Genomic DNA, 16571 nt, shown 5'->3' with positions numbered 1-16571 from the left:
AAGAGTATTGGTGCACTATACGGACTTATACTTGGGCGTATAATCTCGTTCCTTTCTAATTCATGGATTTTATTTTTTAACCACTCTTTGTGCTTATATGGCACGCGATATGGCTGTTTTGCTACTGGATTACCAGTCGAGAAAATTGAATTATGGTAAAATTGGATAGCACCGATATAATTTTAAGATTCAGAAAAAAAATACTTAAAATTACATAATAATTAGCATAAATTTTTATTAATGTACAAATACGTAATATGATCCATTTTAAATTTGTTTAAAAATTGCGATTTAATCAAAGGGTATTCGTTATTTGAAGTTTTAATACCGCTAACTAGGTTTCTTTTTGAATTTTCCCATGTATTTAAATCGTTTTCCGTTATAAACTCGATTTGGACTAAACAAGTCCCCTTTTTAATTGTAATTGTATCATTTTCATGGTTATTGGTTACCCTAATAAAACCTTCCCCTTTGTCATAAGATATAATCTGTTCCTCGCAGAACAGATTTTCGGGTATTTCAGACGGTGTCGCAAACAATATTTCTGATTTGCTAACTATTGGCTCGATCATTTATGATATTTGGATTTTTTGCATCGTTTAGGGAGGGACTTTTGTTTTCCTTATAGCACCTAAGGACTATGTATATTAATTTTTAGTGTTTATTATATTCATTATGTCGCTATGATGAGCCCTTGCGGCATCTTGTGGCGTCACGTTCGGTTTTACTATGTTTTTCCACAATTCCACTATTTTCTTAATTTCATTTGATCTGTACTGTCGCATATCTCCTATTTTTATTTTCGCAGATTCAATACTGTTATTATTTAAATTTACTTCATTTCTGAGATATCTTTCAGGATAATTGAAAAAATTTCCAATTATGCCCTGTCTTTGCGAGACATGGGGTTCGAAATTCTTCGACATTATACCACTAGAATTTTTGTTTACTGTTATGTTATCTTCGTAACCTCTGTTACGATTTCTTAAGGTAGAAATTTTTTCCCCTACCTTAGCTGGGTTTAGAAACTTCTCGTTGGCTATGTCTAATAGTATTTCATTAGACCTTAGAAAATTTGCCCCTATAATAGCTTCATATGGGAGATTATCACATATAATGAAATTTGTCATGAAGGTTCTGTTGTCTCTTTTTACTTTTAGGCAAATTGACCCTTTTTCGTTTAATTTATGGCCTGTAACACTTGTTAAGTTGGGATTATTTGGGTTCTTTTGTCGCCTAATGTGCAGAGGCAACGTATTAAATACGCAAGAGTTTATGATATTTACAGTAGCTCCACTGTCAATTAAGGCCGTAAAGTAAACGTTTTCTACAAAAAAATCATTAAATATAGGTAACTTGTTAATAATATCACTACAAGAAGTCACTAGTATTGTTTTGGACCTATTAAATATCACTGGCACCCTCGGGGTCCAACTTATGTTTCTGAGGGGCCTGAAGCGTTTCCCTGAGAATTTATTTCATTTGTCGGTGCCTGTAATAGATATTCAGACGTATTAGGCTCCGTAGGCATATTGAAATGATTTACGTCTGCCAGTCTTCGCCATGTATTATTATGGTAGCGTGGACGTCTCGTGTCAGTGCCATTTGCTGGTGCTGATTGCCAGTGCCGTTGGCTTGTAAAATTTTCATTTCTCATCGGCAAATTTTAATGATTTTTATATTGCATTCTCGCATTATATTGGCCTTGGCGAGGATTTGGGTTTTCAAACCGGTAATTAATTTGCCTGTTGGGGAAAGGGTTATCCAAATTTGGTTGGTACGCATTTTAAGGTATTGATTGGCGCATTCCCCCCTTGCTATAGCCTATTACACGACGGGTACTAAAATTTGTTCTTCCGAACAAATGGTTGCCGTAATTTTGCGTATTACCGACAGCATTTCTTGGTATGGGATTGGTGACGTAGTGGCACTCTCTTGCTATGAGGCCAACACGATTGCAGTTATAGCACCTTATTATTGTAGGGTTAATGGGCTGAAAACGTATTGTTTTCTGCCTAGCGGGTTCTGGCGTTTTGTTTCTTTGTGCTACTGGGGAGTTATACCTTGAAAATAAATTGGGGGATGTCTGATCGATCTTGAAGATTATGGTCGCGGTTGAGTCGCCGAGGTTGTTTATTTTTGCATTACTATGATGAGCAAACATTTTATTAACTTCAATTAGTCGTTCTACCTCTTGGACTGCAATGTCCAACGTCTGAATATTCTTGGATATTACTACTCTATATAGTTTTGGGGGTAGCCCTTGCAAAAAGGTATTTAGTATGACTTTTTCATACAGTTGCCCAGAACCACTTCCGTATTTTGCTTCTACAGCAATGCGTATATTATCCAGATATTCCCTTATATTTTGTGAAAAATCAAAGTTCACTACTCCATGTTTTAATTTATTTATTGAAATGGTTTCTATAAAACTCTCTTTGAATGCTTTTAACAATTCATCAAACGTATTTATTGGCAAGTTGGCGATATTTCCTATGGTATGCTCGACCTGTTTTAGAAAGGTTAAGGCCTGGCCTCTTAATCGTAGTAGGAGCATTTCTCTTAACGCTACAACGTCTGTTTTTGTTAATTGTAAAAACTGTGTCAATTGTATATTAAATTCGTCAATATCTGTTTGACCATTTTATTACGGGATAGATTTCGCAATTTATATATTTTTTGCGACTAACTTCTGCAATAATAGTAATTCATTTAGATCCTCCATATTTTCGTTTTTTTTTTTTTGGTTTTTATAAAATTTTAATAAATTTTAAATAAACTATTTTTGGGTTGGCTATTATATAGAATGAGATATAATGGGTTTACTATCGTATCCTATCGGGTCTATGTCTAATAAATCTTCTTATATGTCTGTATCTTTCCAAAAATTAAATTTGAATTACAAAGTTTAAATAGCCTAACTAGTTCGCAGTTTTCCTCCAAGTTTCGACCGCGCCAGTTGTACCATTGAAGGATTATTTGTGGTAATAGGAGAGATTTGCTCGTGTCGATAGAGATTTCTCCTATTGCGCCACTTATGGCGCGGGTCTCAATTAATGAGAGAAAATTGAATATGTAGACATACAAATGTGGCTTCTTCTTCCTTGAGCAATCTGGAGATCAGATTCCTTTGGGAGCTTTTACCTTGGAGACAGGCGAACTAGTTACCTATTATCTGACTAGACTCAGACATACAAGAGAAATGAACACACGAAAAAGGACACTAGATTTATTAGTCTTACATGCTCAGTTGTACAGCAATGGGTCACTTCAAAGACAATAAAATGGTGACCGAGATTATTTGCGGTACGAACTCTTTTAGATCTAACTTAACATTCAAATTAAAAACACATTTACCCCACTCCCAAACGCAGTTCTTTCGTCCTGCGCTATAGGGACTGCCTGCCATTGGCTCACGTGGCCCAAGGACGCGAACCCTCGTCCAATAATACGTCTTAAATATTTTTGATGATTTAGGCGTTCACACGGATCTTATCGTTTAAACGTCCTTAAAAATATTGTGCGTAGCACTTTTCTTATTGCTCACTGTCTTGGCGAAATCCAAGGACTGCAGTTTCTTTTCTTTGCTGATTAAGGACTTTTTCATTTTTGAAACTAGATTTAGCTTGATTATAGGAGTCCGAATTAAAGAAGGAACTTTATTTTGGTATTTCAAATATATCGTGTTTTACTCCCGGTAGGAAAAGTATGTGTCCAAGCTATCAGAATGGCAAATGCACAACATGTGGAGAACAGCAGGTGGATATCAACTTGAAAACTTTCGGAGAGTACATGGAGGGGGGGGGCTTCACATTTCCCATTTCGAGGAAGAAGACGTAGGATGAAAATGAGTGTCTCCAATACGCTTAATACTTTCGGTAGTATTCGTCCCAGTGAAACTTCGAATCTGTTCACGGTGAAGAAGAGAGGTAAATCGAAAGACAGTATATTGACCCAGATCATCGAAACAGAGTATCTGGAATAACTCGCAATCTGCTAGGGGATCAATTTTAAACTCTTAGGGGGAGTCTGGGGAGGGCAGTAGAATTCAAACATTATGTTTAAGGAAAGGAATATGACTAACGAAACATTTCGTCTCCTAAGTACTTGTTGGTCTGAATAAGGACCGGAATTTTATTTTTTAAAGCTTGAAGCTTATATCCGTAAGCTGTTTGTCAAGGGAGGCCTTATGCACAGAAAAAAAAACTTGAAACAATATTGTGTTTCCCCAAAATAGGACCAAAGCTTTTTATAGATCAGCTAGGAATCGTAATACCACAGTTCGGTGAGTTACTTGACTCTGAATTATTCAGATTTTGGCCGAAAGATTAACAGAATTGGGACGCAAAAGAAGAGTCTTAAATTTTCTCTCTCCAACCTGCTTCAGGACGACATTTATAAGCTTCTTTGTCTGAGCAGGAAACATTCAAAATGATTTTTTTTTAAATGTTTCTTTGATTTTTTTTTTTCTAATTGTTTAAATTGTCTGATCCCAAGAACTTAGTTCAAAATATATTTTGCCTTGTGATTTCGATGTCTATACTTTTTTATGTCTGATTTCGATTTTGAGTAGCGATCATGACTTTGACCGAGTAACACCTCGTTTCTTGGTGCGCGTACATTATTCACGGTTATAAATTCCAACTGAATTGGATATTGAATTTCATTGATAATGTTTATTTGGATAGTAATTTACCTGTTCAAGTAAGAATACTAATTGTATATTACTAAGAGACAATTATTGGTTTACCTACTTAAGTAAGGATACTAATGGTATATTACTAGACCCGATTTATTACTACATCGGTTATTATTATTAAACTTTGAACTGTTATCGTGAATTGAATTTTACGGAATTTATTAATTATTAACAATGGGACGGAAAAAACGATCAAGGCATGATGAGGATGAAGGTGGGAATTCAAAAAATTTATTTGACGTATCAGGTACTAGTTCAGCCTCAATCTCAAATATATCGTTGGCATTGGCAACTTTAGCTGATAGCATCAAAACTTTTATTGGGCTTTTATCGAGTGGCTAAGTTAGAGAATATTCAAAGTGATTTTCAGCAATCATTGTCAAATAATGATACCCGCCTGGGTTCTTTTGAAAAAGAAAATGATGCTCTAAAGAACCAAATAAAAGTTCTCACTGATGAGGTTTTGAATCAGGGGACTGAAATTAATGTCACTGGCAACAGATTAGCTAAGCTTGAATTCGAAAAACTTAATAAAAATCTCATATTGTGGAATGTCCCATGTGAAACGATATCTGCTGCAAAAGATATCTTTGCGAGTGTTGTATCTTCAGGCGTTGGATTTGCCGCGGTGCCTAATTTCAAAATCATTGAACGAAACATTCAGAAAAGGTTCATCAAAGTTCGGGTACAAGATAAGGAGACGAAAGTGAATTTACTGAAGAACGCTAGGAAGCTAAAACGCAAAACTCTCGTCATTGTCCCACGTCTACATTAGTGATGACGCTCCCCCGAAGTACGGAAAATACGGAAGAATCTCCTTGCAAAAAAAGGCGAAATTACGTGAACTCGGTTTTGAAGCTTGGGTCTCTAATAGTTTTCCCCCAATTCTGCATTTCAACCGTCCAAATGGCACGCATCCAAAATACCTATGGACTGATCCCATCCCTGAACTCACCCCACCGCAAAATTATTATCTGCGATCTAGTGCTGCTAATTAAGTTGTACCCCATTTTAAACATGACTTGGCTGGTGTCAGTGGAGGTCGATTTGACACTCAGAATGAATCAATGGAGTGAAGATTTAATATAATAATGCGGGACGTTTCCTACTCCCTCTTTTTGTTGACTATTAATGGAGTGAAGTATACATAATGAAGTGAAGTATATAGTTTTTCTTTTTTGTCAGTGTCCTTATTCTTTTTTTTCATTACGTCCTCTCTTGTTTTGTACACTGTATTAAAAAAGTAAAAAAAAAATATTATTTGGCTTTATTGATTAAGTTCATGTTTAGTCAATTGCAAAGTACATAATCCTTATCCAAGATTTTTTTTGTCCTATCATGTCAGGGTTTTAATTGTTTTCAGTAGTTTAATTGTACCCAACAGAGTCATCATTTATTGCAATGTTTAGTACCTCACCTGATTTAATCTCAACAGGCTTCATACAAATCTATCTCTTTAAGATGTTTACTTGTCATTTGCCAAGATAAAAAGCAAGGTATCATTTTTAATAGGGGTATGGCTAATCATCTTTTACTCTATGTTTAATGCATATTTGTTAACATGAGTAAGTTATTAAATAGATTTTTTTTTGTTTTTTTTGTAGCCCATTGTGGGTTTTAATTTGTCAATTTGACGCCCAATTTGATTTCATCAAATGGATTATGATTAAATTTCCGGTGCCATTATATTTTTATTTTTCATGTCTTTCTTCTATGCAGATTTTTCGATTATGTTTTGTGATATTAAATTGAAATTTAATTAATTATAATTGCACTTAGTCTCCCCCCCCCCCCATATGTTCTATCCCCTCTTGTCTTGTGTATTATTAATGTAAAAAATTATTTTTTGTTTTTATAGATGAATTTTGTTCCCCGTTCTCAATGATATATTTGTAGTTGGAGAATTTTTTAATTTGTTGGAAATATTTGCGCACCTTTAGGAAACTAGAGGTATACGGAAGGTGTTGCGTGGTTAGAAAGGTCGTGTGCGCTAAGCGACTAAACCATAAGCAAAGGATTTTTCTGTTTAATAATAGCTAAGTTAAGTTGAGTTTCTTTTTCTTAGTTCATGAAGTAGTTAGACGATTGATATGTGTATTTAACCTCAGTGTTTATTTGTGTCAAAGATTGAGTCACCGTAAGATAGGGCTTGTAACTCTTAGTTATGGATAGTATATTTCAATCTCCTTCAGCACCTCAGAAATTAAAGGAATTAGAGAGTAATAAAATAGATTTTGCGTGTAGTTATAATGATGTTTCGAGTGGACTTTTGGACCTTGGTTGCGGTATTCGCTTGCAGCTCGAAAATTCAAATTATTTTTTACCGTGTGAGATTGGTCCTATATGCCGTAAATCTGGCAATTTTTCCAATATTTTTCATCTGAATTGCCAAGGGCTAAATTCAAGTTATAGCTTTATTGAAGATTTGGCTAATATTTTTGTTTTTCAGATGATAGCTTTAACTGAGTCAGAGTTGCTTGCATGGGCGTAGGCAGGATTAGGCGGCATATTGTCTAGGGGGGGGGGCAGTCGATACTGTGATGGAGTTTTATCAACTGCTTTTTCCAAACCATCTGCTTTTTCAGCTATATCTAATGTAAATTTGAAGGTCTAGGGGGGGCGGTCTAGAGGGATATAATTTTTACACAAAAAATATGCAATTACGTCAACATGGGGGCCTTGCCGTATATGATCGGATATTGAAGTACCCATTCGGAGCGATTTAACTATTTATAGGGAGATGGTGTTTGAGTCACTCGTGCTTCATCTTCGTTTAGGTAATTATTCTTGCTATTTAATAGTTCTCTACCGCCCACCGACTTCCTCATACAATGAATTTTTTTATCTTTCGGAGGAGCAGCTTGATAAGATGCCTGTAAATCTCCCGTGTTTTCTTGTTGGTGATATAAACGTTGACTTGATTGAAATAAATGCAAAGAGCAGCCGATTATTGAATATTTTCGTCTCATTTGGATTACTTCCGTCAATCAACATACCTACGAGGGTCATGGATACATCCGCGACATGTATTGACAGTATATTCTCTAATGTTAACGCTGGTTCCCCCCGTTTTGTTGTTAGTGACACTTCTGACCATTTTGGTGTGTTTTCTAGACATGCTATTCCTCTAGGAAATAGGAACAGTTGTAGGTTAAGGAATGAGTTTTCTTGGCATTATGTGAATAAAACAATTCTCTTGCGTTATAAGAGGGTTTCATCTCAAATGAATTGGGTTAATATTTTATCAATTGCATCTAATAATGAAGAGAGGATTAATTTGTTTTACCAGATTATCCAAAGTGAAGTAGAAACGCATTTTCGAAGGAAAAAAAAAGACGGCATAAGACAACCCCAAAGAAGTCATGGATTACACCTTCTAAAATTGATGCGTATTTAGAGACCAACTTTGCAAAAAAAATCGATCACAAATGCGATTTAAACGATAGAATATATTATATCATCGCAATGCTCTGAATCGATTATTAAAAAAATTAAAAAGAGAATTTTACTCGAGGATGTACGAGGAAGTATCGGGAGGTCCAGCAGAAACATGGCGCATAATTAAAAAGTACTTCAGCAGCCAACGAAAATGATCCCACTTGAAATAGTTAACCAAGAAGGTGAAATGCCCAAAAGTGCTGATGATGTCTCGGAGGTATTCGAAAATTACTTCTCAGCGGCAGGAAAGCGTGTTGCTGAATCTGTCCAATGTTACATGATCCCAGCATTTTTGACTACCTTGGTCATTATGAATCTGAGGTTTCAATGTATTTAGCACCTGTATCATTAAGTGAGATGAAACAAATCTTCTAAAAAAATGAAAAGTAATGCTTCTGGTAGTGCTGTCATATCATTAAGCGTGGTTAAATTTATTCTGCCACTAATCCAGAAGCCACTTTTGTCCCTAATTAATTCTGCATTAAAAGAGGGTTTCTTCCCATCTTGTTTTAAAGTAGCTCGTGTAACTCCTATTCATAAGGGTGGTGAGACAAATAATTTCCGAAATTATAGGCCGATTTATGTTCTTCCTTTACTATCACGTGTTTTAGAGAAGTGCTTTGCTGCTCGTCTTTATGCCTATTTAGAGCGTCGTAATGTGTTAAATCCTACCCAATTCGGATTTCGGCATGGTTATGTAAAGATTGTTGCTAGGCTTACGCAAGTTAGATATAAGTGTATTTCTCGTATTTAGTGTTTTATTACGTTAAGGGTATATTTTTGGTATTTAGTGCATGTTCCACTTCAAGGGTATAGTTGGTATGTGTTGTTTTAAGTACTTGTTTCTGCCTTCTTTTCTATTCAAGGAAGTGGATCACCATGACCAAAAACCTACCAGCCAATGAGAGGCTACTTTGGGGGTCATGGAACCAGAATTCCATGCTTGGGCCTTGGAAGATAAGAAGGGGGAAAAGACAACTTGTGGACAGTTCAGCTTTGAGAACCAACAGTGACAAGTGGTTAGAGGGACACCGCTGGGAGAGTTCGAGCAACATCCACCTTTCTATAATATACGGTGCGCTGGGAGAGTTTAACAATAACCTCCACATCAACTGCCGTCGGAGAGTTCCAGTAACCTCCATTAGCCAACTATAGACGGCGAGCTTGGAAAGTGCAGCAGCCACTTCCAAATCAACTGTGCCAGCTGGTGCAAGTTGACTATAGCTCGGATTCTCTACGGCTTCAAGAAGACTGTTCACGAGTGTACTCTAGTATTGTATTTTGTCTATTAGTTTATTAAAGTAGTTTTAGCAACATCTTGAGTAGATACGAGTCCTGCCTACCACGCTACCCAAGGTCTTGTCCTCGTGGAGGCTTGATCCCCTCCCACTGGGGACCAATAAGACGGTATCTCTGTAGAGAAATATATCACACTTCATATTGGTGGTAGCTAATCATGGTGTTTTTCACCATTTCTAAGAAACTCCTTTACCATACGTCGTTACTCTGTCTCTATGTCATAGACTGAAATTTAAAACCATGCTAGCTGATTTAGGGGCCCACAATTAAGACCTTAAAGTTCGGCTAGCGGATTCAGAGGCTCGTCTGATATCGAAGAGAGTTAGTTCTGATATTTACCAACCAACTCCTCCTATGCCTGTTAATTATTATATAGAACAATGTCCACCAATTCCTATACTTTCGCATCCAGCCGATATTCATTCCTGGATTTTATCTCTAAAGCAAATACAAAAGAGTCAGTCCAAGGGGGACGCCTCTATGGTGTCTCAGGCTATTTGTTACACCAGGGGGGATATTCAGAAATTTCTCTATAATTTTGATCCGGACAGTATCAAGAATCTTTCAGACCTTGAAAGAACCTTTAAAATAGCTTTTTGCCCAGAAAAAAGTGTAGGACAAAAACTACAAGAATTAGTCAGTGAAAAACAGAAAGAGAGCGACTTAGTCTCTAAATTTTATTCTAGAACAGTTGGTAAAGCAAAGGATTGGTAAAGCAAGTCAGCCAACCAAAACGACGCCAGTAGTCTCACATCAAACATTTTTAAAAGTGTCTTAAAAAATAACCTTGCGCGCCAAGTAATGGAACAAGCATCACCAGATTGCAATGATGACGAACTACTAGAACTAGCTAGGGATTTTGAAACAATAGATTTAACATTTTGTAGTCCTAGTGAAGTTTTAACTGCAGCAGTCAGCGGTCAAAACATTAACCATGATGTGTCACAAAGGCGAACTCCCTCTATGTCAAGATCAACTAGAGGTAATTATTTCAGGAATGATTTTAGTGGTAGAAATAATGCTCGCATAAAATGTTGGAATTGTAGGGGTCCACACAGACAATCTGAATTTAAGGAACCTACAACGTGTATCCGTTGTTGTGAAATAGGGCATAAGTCGAAATTGTGCTTAGCCTCAGAGCCTATAAATCTACCACAAGCAAACAAAAAAAACTAAATAATTCGACTTTACCGGAGGCCGAGTCGAACATTATGCGAAGTCCTCTAATAAATGATATTTTTTCTGTGAACCGTTCTGATTCACAAATTTTCTATTTAAGTATACCAGAATCAACCAACTGTGTCTCATTTCCATTTATGTATGATGTAAAATTGTGCGAATCTATTAAAATTTTAGCATTTATTGACACCGGTTGTCAAAGGTCACTATTATCGGAAAATTTATTCTATTATCGGCGAGGCGTTGAGGAGGGGACAGCCCCCTTCATATACGGAATAATTTCTGTTCGTTTTAAGTTTTAACGTCTGTTCGTTTTAAGTTAAAAAAACTTGTTTTTTTTATTTAATACTGGAAGAAGCAAGGCACTGTCCGATCCAATTGCCATTACTGCAAGGTCTAAGTTCTCCTTTATTTATTGAGGAATAAAATTATGGAATAGTAATGATAAGACGATTAATGACACAACAAGCTTTGAAGAATTTAGAAATAAAGTTAAGGATAAAATTTATTCTAATTATGAGTTTTAGATTATTATTTGTCATTTTTATTTGTATCTTATTTATAAATTTATGGACTTGTAATAATATGATTATTAATGATATAAAATGGTTCGGAAAAATTTAAAAATAAAGTTAAGAAAAAAATGTATTCTATTAATGAGTCCTAAGCTTTTTTTTTTTTTTTTTTTTTTTTTTTTTTTTTTTTTTTTGAGGTAGGCGGAGGAGTATAGTGGATTATTTGGATAGTTTTTTCTTCTTTTTTTTGGTCGTTACGGTGACTCCAGTAGTTACTCAGAAAGGAATTATGTATTTTATTTATACATATATATTTTTGTTTCATATATATATATTGCCAGTATATCTGGTATACTTAATTTGTGCTATAAATTAGTACTAAAATTTTCTCTTTTTTTCTATTCTTGGCACGCCCCTAGGACAACTTGCTTTTGCCAGTTCATGGGCAGGCTAGAAGATTTAGTTGAAAGACTTGTTGTTTTTTTTCATGCATTATATTTATATATATATATATATATATATATATATATATATATATATATATATATATATATATATATATATATATATATATATATATATATATACATTTTGTCAAGTTTTATTTATCTTTTTTATTAATAAACTAAACTAAACTATAAGACACACTATATTTTGCTCTTCTTGATTGGAATTTCTTAACAGCATCATTGGTCAATATCATCACTAGTGATAAATATTAGTTAAGATTGAAAATAAGAAAGATAGGTTAGCTGGAGTTAGGCTCCTAATCTGGTGTTAATTACGAATCTTCAATGAAGACTGGAAATGATTTATAACAGAAGGAATTGGCAAATACCCAGTAGTAATTGGCTAGCAGTTTGAAAATAGAAGAACAAGAACTTAAAGAAACAGCCCATTTCAAACACAAACGTTTTTATTTAGGTCTTTTAACTCAAACAAACAATTTTAATTTAAGGAAAGGAAAACACTATATAAGCCCAACTCCCTAAATTTACTTCTAGGAGAAATAAAAGGCTTCATGGCGAGTAAAAAGAACTATAAGGCAACAAAAATCTTAAAGAGTTAAAAAATAATGGGTTCAGTGTGAAACATTTTCTATACTATAATATTTTTGAAACATTTCTTAATAAAGATTTTTTTAATAACTTTCAGTGGAAAATTCTATTAGCTTCTTTAAATGAAAAACTTACTTCTAGGATCAAATCCGGGAATGATCGTTGGGCATCTTGCATAAGAAACTTGTCCAGCCAGAGTTTCGTTCCAACAAGTCAATGAGTCGAATGCTCTTGGACAATATGTTGTGCCTAGAAAATTACTTTTTGTTTTAACAATTTAGTGATTAAAAAGTATTACTACTGCTACTGATACTAAAAACGGAATACCAAGCCGCCCGAGGCCAACACAGCTACATACGCTCCTCCTCCATCCTAATCTATTCAAAGCCTCCCTCTCTACACTCTCCGAGGAAGTTCCCATATCCCTTAAATCTTTCTTTAGGACATCCTCCCACCCCAACCGCGGACTAACTAAATCGAGGAGTTCCTTCTATTATTTATTTTGCCAAAAATTTCTGAAACATGTAACTTTTGAAAATGAGGTTGCCAGCAAAAAATAAATAAATAAACAAGGAAAGGCTGGATCGATGACTTCTCAAAACATAAGCTTTTTACCAAACAACAGAAAACATAAAATAATACAGTTGAGAAATGAATTTAGTTTTGTAATTTCTAAAGGACAGTTTTCCTCAGCACCATTCTTCCTTTGGTTCCACTTTAGTAAGAATTATCAAAAAATTATACTCATACAAGAGCTATATCAGGTTAATTGGTAATTTTTTAAGCGTTTGTTTACTTTGCATAAAATCATAAACGATGCTAGTGTCCTTAGGGCGCACAAGCATCAATTTCGAAACAATTTCTAATATTTTAAGGCTGTATTTGTTCATTCATAGTGATTTCTGTTTGCTTTAAGTTTTACGTATTGTGTGATTTTTTTTTCCGAAAAAGAATTTTCTAAAAGAAAAATGAACAGATATATTACAACTTGAGACGAGCAGAAATAAAGTATTATAATAATCCGGGTTGTATGGGTAGCTAGCAACCTAGTAAGAGACGAATATGCTCGATAGCAAAAACCACAATACCTTATAACTCCTAAGAAAAAAGTGTCAGATCAAAGTAAGAAATAAACTGTTAGAACCGCCTTGTCCGAAACCGCTTCTTATGAAACCGTCCCTTGGCTTGAAAACAAGGAAAATCTATAGCTTTGAAAAACAAGAAAAATGGCTGCAACCAGGATATTCCTCATCGACAGTCTTTTTCTTTCAGTTTTTTTTCTATGTAGCTATCGGGGCACTGGAACATCGTAGACCGCCGTTTTATGATGTTAAGTAACATAATCTACATCAGTGTTATAGAAAAATGCAGTTTTTCGTAAAAAATTGATTTTATTTTAAAGAAATTTTATTTTTTTTAGACTGATGCTATCAGTCTAGCATCGCTTTATAAAACCAGGATTTATCAGGCGATACTAGACGAAATTTGATTTTTTACAAGCACGAATAAAAGAATTGAAAACAAAATACGTTTGAAATATTTTTACCTTCCATACTTTCATAAATGAAAAATTATCTAAACCTCAAGGAAGAAATGTCAGTATATGTCAATTAAACTGACATTCCACGGTCATTTGTTTTTTTTTTTCAGTAAAGCGCAACTATGTTCTGGTCTTGAGAAGGCATAGAATTCATGAGCCCTACTCATGTTAATTTTGCTCGTTGTGAGTTTGACTTGGTTATTCATTTTAATATCTGTTTGTTTTTAATTTTGTTTATATATTGATAGTGATTTGTGGTGGTTTTACGCTTGAAAGATTATTTTATTTTATTTTTGCTCATTCTTGGCTTAATGGAGCTCTTTACTTTTCCTTGAAAAATTTTTCTTGTAGAAAAAGTTTGTTAAATTAATTTCCAAATGAGATTCATTTGCTGGTAATAGTAGGCTAATCGTAGTATGACGGGAAAATGATCATGGAAAATTGTCCGGTGTAAGTGTGCCAAGCGTAGCGGAGCTGTTACAGGCATGGTAGAGCTGTGCAGCTAACATGGCGTGGCGAGATATATACCAGGTGTCGCGGAGTATGTGACCCCTCGGGACCACTTCAATAATTACCCAGTTTGTTTCAAAAGTTTGTTTCAAAAGCCAATTTTCCAATGCATTTTAATTAGAGAAAATTTAAGGGAAGGGTTTTGAGAAAAAAAAGGGTCTCTTTAAAAAGCTAAAGTTAAATTGAAAGTAAAAAGATAATTATTGTAAGATTTTATTTCTGCGCCCTTTATTAGTATTGGATTTTTTTTTCTTTAAGTTGATGTTCTGCATTAGGAAAGCACAGTTTGGGAAATCAGTATCCTTGGTTAGAAAGAGTAAATGACACTGGGCTTTTGGAGTGTTTGAGAGGGTGGTGTCCCGCTGGTATTTTTGGTAGCTCTTGTTTGTAAACCTTTGGTAGCAAAAAATTACAAAGCGAAAAGACCTTCTTGACCTCTTTAGAGAGGTCAAGAAGGTGGTTGTCCCACTTTTCTTTGAGCTTCGTTTTTTGTGAAGTTTCAAAATGAGAAATGTAATGTTTGATTTTTTTTTCAGTAAAGAACAAATGACTTTGGCCTTTCGGAAAGTTGTTAAGACCGGTAACCCCACATTCATTTCGGTAAAATTCTGTTCACTTTAATTTTGAATTGATCATTCGTTTGAACTTCAGGTCATTTTATGTCTTATTTATTCATTCATTGTATTTTCTGTTGGTTTTTACCTTGACTTAATATAAGACTTAATTTCTGCTCGTTTTAGGTTTCAATTGTTATTGCTCTGTACTTTTTTTCAGTTTCTTTTCTTGAAAACATTTTTCTTAATTAGTTAGCGTTAAAATCCCCCACTATAATGGAACAATTTTTAAAAATTCAGCAAAATTTGTGGATGAATATTTAAAGTACTTACGGAATAGCTGTAAGACCAAGCATTAAATACAACAGCTATATAGCAGCAGTCCACAGCAAACGTTTTTATCTCAGTTCTAGTAAACGTGTCACCCATTTTTAAAACAAGAGAGTAAATTGAATATTCACAAGGTTTTTTGAGCAGTGAAAATAAAGCTGGCAAATTGCAAATAATTATCCTCTTAACCAATTTAATTTCACCTGAAAATCAAACTTAGAAACTTAGAAATATGTTCAAACAAATTTTAAGCTTGTACAGTAAAATGTGGCAGAAAATGTCCATTTTGAAGGTTCTATATTAATAGTCTTGAATTCCGTATAGTACCTGCTCTACAGTCCGTACTATCGTGCCGTATATCTGCTCTACGTCCTTACGTGCCGTATATCCGGTCGTTCCGTATAGCTACAAAATCTGTATATCTGCACGATTCGTATGTGTCAGCTGTTTGCTAAAAGTTAGTGGGTATGTGACTTGAAAGTACTTTCAGAAAACACAAAAGAAAAACATAACCAACCCCTTGATCTATGTCCTTAATATTTACTTACCCTCCTTAGGCCCTGTGTAGTTTTGAAAACATTCGGTTTCTTTTTGTTTTATAAAATCGTCAATTGCTTTAAGATGGATGGTATCAAATTCCTCGCCCGGGTCATACAATTCTTGAAGAATGTCGATCTCCATTATTTGCTCTAGCTTATCTATACTGGATCTTCATTGTTCACCTTACACCTGCTTCAAAGAAACTGAGTCTCCTGTTTGAAGATAAAAGGTTCTTAAATTCTCAGGAGTTTGTATAGTCCCCAAAAAGACGACTGAAACAAGGCAATGCGCAAAACCAAATTAAAGCGAAAGAAGTTAAATTTAACCGTGCCTAAATAGTCTCAATATTAAATGAAATAAATCTACTTCTTAAAAGATTGGTTTTCCCAAACGTAAAAAGGAATAAATTATTTGCGAAGGATTAAAGGAATAAGTTTCGATGACCATACCTTTGTGTTTAGTATACTTAAAGCAGATTAAATCATTTTCATACACGATGTAGATGAGGCTCGGAAGTAGAGTAGGCCTAGAAAGTTTACTCTCTTCTATCTTCTTGGCCGAAAATACTTACCCAATATGCCATATGTGAGTACGACCACTTTCGTTCAAAGGCACAAACAGAACAGCCTCTGAAAATCATGATTCTCATGTACCACTGGGCCTAGTACTTGCCCCATAAGTTTAAAGTTAATAGGAGACAACAACTGCCCATCTTTCTGCATAAAAGCAAGTGGTTGGGGATGGTACTGGAGAAGATACGGGCCTACTTTTTGCTCCCAATTTTAATTTGATTTGTTTAAGGGATTGTTATAAGGGATTAATTAAAAAAGATACTATCCGGAAAAGAAGTTTTTCAAAGAAAAGTAAAGGCCATAATAATCTTAAGACCAGAAGAAATCTAAATCTACT

At 34.8% G+C, this 16571-nt stretch overlaps 1 protein-coding gene across 1 annotated transcript in view; it reads right to left on the bottom strand.

The window, feature by feature from the left end:
• Positions 1-15830, bottom strand: part of LOC148956421 (calcitonin receptor-like) — a 308161-nt gene extending 292331 nt beyond the window's left edge. The window contains exons 1-2 of the mRNA XM_089090777.1: positions 15671-15830; positions 12324-12437 (exon numbers count right to left, since the gene is read on the bottom strand). Coding sequence (XP_088946903.1) covers positions 12324-12437; positions 15671-15803 — 247 coding nt within the window. The 5' untranslated portion in view covers positions 15804-15830. The remainder of the gene's footprint in view (positions 1-12323; positions 12438-15670) is intronic.
• Positions 15831-16571: the final 741 nt, after the last annotated feature.

The sequence above is a fragment of the Artemia sp. Qi Xiang Cuo genome, chromosome 1, assembly GCF_049724085.1.
Source record: "Artemia sp. Qi Xiang Cuo chromosome 1, ASM4972408v1, whole genome shotgun sequence".
In the NCBI taxonomy this organism is placed as follows: domain Eukaryota; kingdom Metazoa; phylum Arthropoda; class Branchiopoda; order Anostraca; family Artemiidae; genus Artemia; species Artemia sp. Qi Xiang Cuo.
Note: the sequence above shows the minus strand (reverse complement) of the source record. Positions and strands in the feature narration are given on the sequence as shown.